We start from the raw sequence: 453 nt of genomic DNA, 5'->3' as shown, positions 1-453 counted from the left end.
GCGTGGCCCAGAGTCGGATGTGGGAGACGGGGAAGAAGTGGTCGAAGCAGACGTTGGTGCAGCCCGGCTGCCGCGTGTTGCAGTCGAAGTCCTTGTGGTCGTCGCTCCAGACCCGCTCGGCTGCCACCACGTAGACCAGCAAGCGGAAGATGAAGACGAGGGAGAGCCAGATGCGGCCGAAAGCGGTGGAGTACTTGTTGACCCCGCTGAGGAGTCCCTCAAACACCCCCCAGTTCATGGTCCCTCGATCCCGTCAGCTAACCTGGGAGAAGAGAGAAGGCAGAGTGACACCAGAGAAGCTCCAAGGTCCCCACCAGAGCACTGTCCCCTCTGTGGAGTCATGGGGACCCACCAAATTTGCCGATCCTGCCGTCACAAAAGCATCCTTCAACCCCCACGGGTCCATGGCTCAGCCTGTGCCATCCTGCGCCATCTCCCCCCTCGTTGCCCAGG

At 61.8% G+C, this 453-nt stretch overlaps 1 protein-coding gene across 1 annotated transcript in view; it reads right to left on the bottom strand.

The window, feature by feature from the left end:
* The window catches only part of GJB5 (gap junction protein, beta 5, 31.1kDa), an 840-nt gene extending 602 nt beyond the window's left edge, over nt 1-238 (bottom strand). Inside the window, 1 exon segment of the mRNA XM_010194722.1 lies at nt 3-238. Coding sequence (XP_010193024.1) covers nt 3-238 — 236 coding nt within the window.
* Nucleotides 239-453: the final 215 nt, after the last annotated feature.

Source organism: Mesitornis unicolor, unplaced genomic scaffold (assembly GCF_000695765.1).
Source record: "Mesitornis unicolor isolate BGI_N332 unplaced genomic scaffold, ASM69576v1 scaffold8271, whole genome shotgun sequence".
NCBI classification, from domain to species: domain Eukaryota; kingdom Metazoa; phylum Chordata; class Aves; order Mesitornithiformes; family Mesitornithidae; genus Mesitornis; species Mesitornis unicolor.
This window is presented reverse-complemented; position numbering and strand designations above follow the sequence as displayed.